Source organism: Oncorhynchus kisutch, linkage group LG15, assembly GCF_002021735.2.
Source record: "Oncorhynchus kisutch isolate 150728-3 linkage group LG15, Okis_V2, whole genome shotgun sequence".
Taxonomy (NCBI): Eukaryota; Metazoa; Chordata; class Actinopteri; order Salmoniformes; family Salmonidae; genus Oncorhynchus; species Oncorhynchus kisutch.
This window is the reverse complement of record NC_034188.2, coordinates 73697440-73701694: the sequence shown is the minus strand read 5'-3', so window position 1 is coordinate 73701694 and position 4255 is coordinate 73697440. Positions and strand designations below refer to the sequence as shown.

The 4255-nt window shown below is 49.8% G+C and overlaps 1 protein-coding gene across 1 annotated transcript in view; it reads left to right on the top strand.

Annotated features, from left to right (window-relative positions):
• alp3 (alkaline phosphatase 3) overlaps positions 1-4039 on the top strand; it is a 15429-nt gene extending 11390 nt beyond the window's left edge. The window contains exons 9-11 of the mRNA XM_031791072.1: positions 287-478; positions 1971-2087; positions 3528-4039. Coding sequence (XP_031646932.1) covers positions 287-478; positions 1971-2087; positions 3528-3841 — 623 coding nt within the window. The 3' untranslated portion in view covers positions 3842-4039. The remainder of the gene's footprint in view (positions 1-286; positions 479-1970; positions 2088-3527) is intronic.
• The last annotated feature ends 216 nt before the right edge of the window (positions 4040-4255 follow it).

The window sequence follows — 4255 nt, the reverse complement described above, 5'->3', positions numbered from 1 at the left end:
CTGACTGCACTGATAAGAGAACAGCAGCTAGGTTGGTTTTACTTGGCTGAGTAACACATGTAGTAGTGTCATTTCAACTTTATTTCAACATCACTCCAATGTTATTTGTGTTCTTTTGATTTGAATTCCCGGAGCCAGTGGTTCCTTGTCCCTTACACACAGACCTGGGTTCAGCTTACCTTCCCCCAATCTTAACCTTAAATCATTAGAGATGACACCAAAATACTGAGCTTAGATCAGTGTTTATGGGTAACTTCATCCTTCTCTTTCTCTGTGTGTGTGTCAGGTGGACGTATCGACCAGGGCCACCATGCCAGCAGAGCCTCCATGGCGTTGCACGAGACGGTTGCCTTTGACAATGCTGTCGCCAAGGGCCTGGAGCTGACCAATGAGGAGGAGACTCTCACTCTGGTGACAGCTGACCACTCCCACGCCTTCACCTTCAATGGATACCCCTTTAGAGGGCAAAGCATTCTGGGTAAGCAATGACCTCACAGAAACAACTTTCTACATGGATTATGGTTTCTGTTTCCCCCATACAGTTAGAGTTGGTTATTTTAGTAATCATTCTGATTATGGGGCTTTTTCACGACAGTGTTTTTATAGTTAAAGGAATGTTTGGTCAACTTTTTTTGGTGGTTCCACGATTAGAAGTTTGGGTCAGGTCATGTAAATGATGAAACTACCAATAGTCATGTTGCATGGTTTAGTAATGCTCTTATGTAGTGAAGCAGTAAGAATCTCTCCCCCTTTACACACACACCCCTCCTCTGTGGACAGGACTCCTCATTCTGCCACCTCTCCCCCCCACCTTCTGCTCTGCCTCCCCCTTCCCCAAGGTGTCACTCCTCACAGCTGTGATGACATCAGAGGTGGTGGTGTGCTCCACTAGGCGGCCTCAGCCGCCGTCTGAGAGACGCCACTGGCACTTTGACATTTCCTCTCCCCCTGCAATTACAGAGGAAAACAAACAGCTTATAGATCACTCCCTAACCCTCCCCTCTCGGTGCCTCTCCTCCTCCCCCCTTCTCATACTACTCTCTCTCCCCTCCCCCTTCTCTACTCTTCTCCCTCCCACCTCTTCTACCTCTCTCCCCTCTATACCTCTCTCTCCCTCACCTCTTTCTTACCTTCTCTCTCCCTCCCCTCTCTATACCTCTACTCTACCTCCCCCTCTCTACTCTTCTCCCCTCCCCTCTCTCCCTTCTCTCCCTGCCATCTCTACTCTCTCTCCCTCCCCTCTCTCCTCCCCTCTCTACCTTCTCCCTCCCTCCCCCCTTCTCTACTTTTCTCCCTCCTCCCTTCTCTACCTCTCCTCCCTCCCTTCTCTACCTCTCCCTCCCTCCTTCTCTAGCCTCTCTCTCTCTCCTCCCCTTCTACCCTCTCCCTCCCTCCCTTCTCTACCTCTCCCTCCCTCCCTTCTCTACCTCTCCCTCCCTTCCCTTCTCTACCTCTCCCTGCCTCTCACTCTTCTTACCTCTCCCTCCCGTCCCTTCTCTACCTCTCTCTCTCTCCCCTTCTCTACCTACTCTCTCTCTCCCTCCCCTCTCTACCTCCTCTCCCTCCCTTCTCTACCTCTCCCCTCCCTCCCCTTCTCTACCTCTCTCTCCCTCCCCTCTCTACCTCTCTCTCCCTCCCTTTCTCTACCTCTCCCTCCCTCCCTTCTCTACCTCTCCCTCCCTCTATTGCTCCTTCCAAGAGGCTCTCCAGCGTTCAGGCCTCCCTTCCTCTCCATTCCCCACCACCCTCCTTCTGTCTTCTCTCTCTCTCTCTCTCTCTCTCTCTCTGTGATTAATGCAGTAGTGAAACACTCAGCAGTTCATCAGTAGGGTCTGGAAAGTCTAATATCTCATCTGTCTGGAGACAGCTTGCTTGACCCCTAGCTCTCTTGGGACACGCTCCTACTCTCTTACTGTGTGTGTGTAAGACCTTTACATTGTGATTCATCCCACTGTGTGTCTCTCTCACAGGGAAATCTCCTCTGTATGGGAAGGATATGCTGCCTTACACAACCCTGATGTACGGAAACGGCCCTGGATACAAAGTCGTAGACAACAAGCGCCCTGACATCCGTAAAGTGGATACACGTAAGAAATCAAAACTCTGGTCTTCACCTGTAGCTTTCCTCTCTGTTCTCTCCTCCCTTGTTCTGTAGCTTTCCTCTCTGTTCTCTCCTCCCTTCACCTGTAGCTTTCCTCTCTGTTCTCTCCTCCCTTGTTCTGTAGCTTTCCTCTCTGTTCTCTCCTCACTTGTCCTGTAGCTTTCCTCTCTGTTCTCTCCTCACTTGTCCTGTAGCTTTCCTCTCCGTTCTCTCCTACCTTGTCCTGTAGCTTTCCTCTCTGTACTCTCCTCCCTTGTCCTGTAGCTTTCCTCTCTGTTCTCTCCTCCCTTCACCTGTAGCTTTCCTCTCTGTTCTCTCCTCCCTTCACCTGTAGCTTTCCTCTCTGTTCTCTCCTCCCTTCACCAGTAGCGTTCCTCTCTGTTCTCTCCTCCCTTCACCTGTAGCTTTCCTCTCTGTTCTCTCCTCACTTGTCCTGTAGCTTTCCTCTCTGTTCTCTCCTACCTTGTCCTGTAGCTTTCCTCTCTGTACTCTCCTACCTTGTCCTGTAGCTTTCCTCTCTGTACACTCCTACCTTGTCCTGTAGCTTTCCTCTCTGTACCCTCCTACCTTGTCCTGTAGCTTTCCTCTCTGTACCCTCCTACCTTGTCCTGTGGCTTTCCTCTCTGTACTCTCCTCCCTTGTCCTGTAGCTCTCCTCTCTGTTCTCTCCTCCTTTGTCCTGTAGCTTTCCTCTCTGTTCTCTCCTACCTTGTCCTGTAGCTTTCCTCTCTGTACTCTCCTCCCTTCACCTGTAGCTTTCCTCTCTGTTCTCTCCTCACTTGTCCTGTAGCTTTCCTCTCTGTTCTCTCCTCCCTTCACCTGTAGCTTTCCTCTCTGTTCTCTCCTCACTTGTCCTGTAGCTTTCCTCTCTGTTCTCTCCTCCCTTCACCTGTAGCTTTCCTCTCTGTTCTCTCCTCCCTTCACCTGTAGCTTTCCTCTCTGTTCTCTCCTCACTTGTCCTGTAGCTTTCCTCTCTGTTCTCTCCTCCCTTCACCTGTAGCTTTTCCTCTCTGTTCTCTCCTCACTTGTCCTGTAGCTTTCCTCTCTGTTCTCTCCTCCCTTCACCTGTAGCTTTCCTCTCTGTTCTCTCCTACCTTGTCCTGTAGCTTTCCTCTCTGTACTCTCCTACCTTGTCCTGTAGCTTTCCTCTCTGTACTCTCCTACCTTGTCCTGTAGCTTTCCTCTCTGTACTCTCCTACCTTGTCCTGTAGCTTTCCTCTCTGTACCCTCCTACCTTGTCCTGTGGCTTTCCTCTCTGTACCCTCCTACCTTGTCCTGTAGCTTTCCTCTCTGTACCCTCCTACCTTGTCCTGTGGCTTTCCTCTCTGTACACTCCTTACTTGTCCTGTGGCCTTCTTGATAAATATCACTCCTGCAGAATGTTTATCTCTCCAGTCCATATTCACATATTTATTCACCTTGGTCAGAGTCGAAGGACTACGTGCAGCTGTCTGCGGTGCCCCTGGACACTGAGACCCATGGTGGGGAAGATGTGGCAGTGCTGGCCCGCGGCCCCATGGCCCACCTCTTCCACGGGGTCCAGGAGCAGAGTTACCTGGCCCATGCCATGGCCTATGCTGGCTGTGTGGGACGGGATCTCAGGCACTGTGAAAGTAGACCTCAACACACCAATACCAAGAGGATCCTCGTCACTGCTACTGATGATGATAGGAACAGTGCACCATCCCTGGTATCCTCCATCTCTCTGGTTACTGCCCTACTGGCTGCCGTGCTGCACTGAGAGACTGGTGGAGGTGGAGAAGAGGGAGGGACAGAAAGAGGTCCATTTGTTTTGCTACTCCTCTTCAACAAAAAAGTGCTCTGTGCCAAATGATTTTGTCAAATTATATAAATTATGACAATACTCCTGATTTGTAAATGTTTATATTTAAATAAATAATATATTTGTCGCTAATAAAAAGTATATGGACTAGAAGATAACCATTCTGCCAACGTTGTCTTAATTTCAGCTCTGTGTCCATAATAATACATTGGTTAGTCAGAGAAAAATGCTATAGGCCTATTTAGCAGTGTGATGAAACCATAGAAGGATTAGGATTGGGGAATGACTAGTTCCCTCCTGGCGGCCCAAACCGTTTGATCTCCTATTCTAATATCTGCGTCGCTAATTGAGGATCGAGGCCTGAAAGTGTTT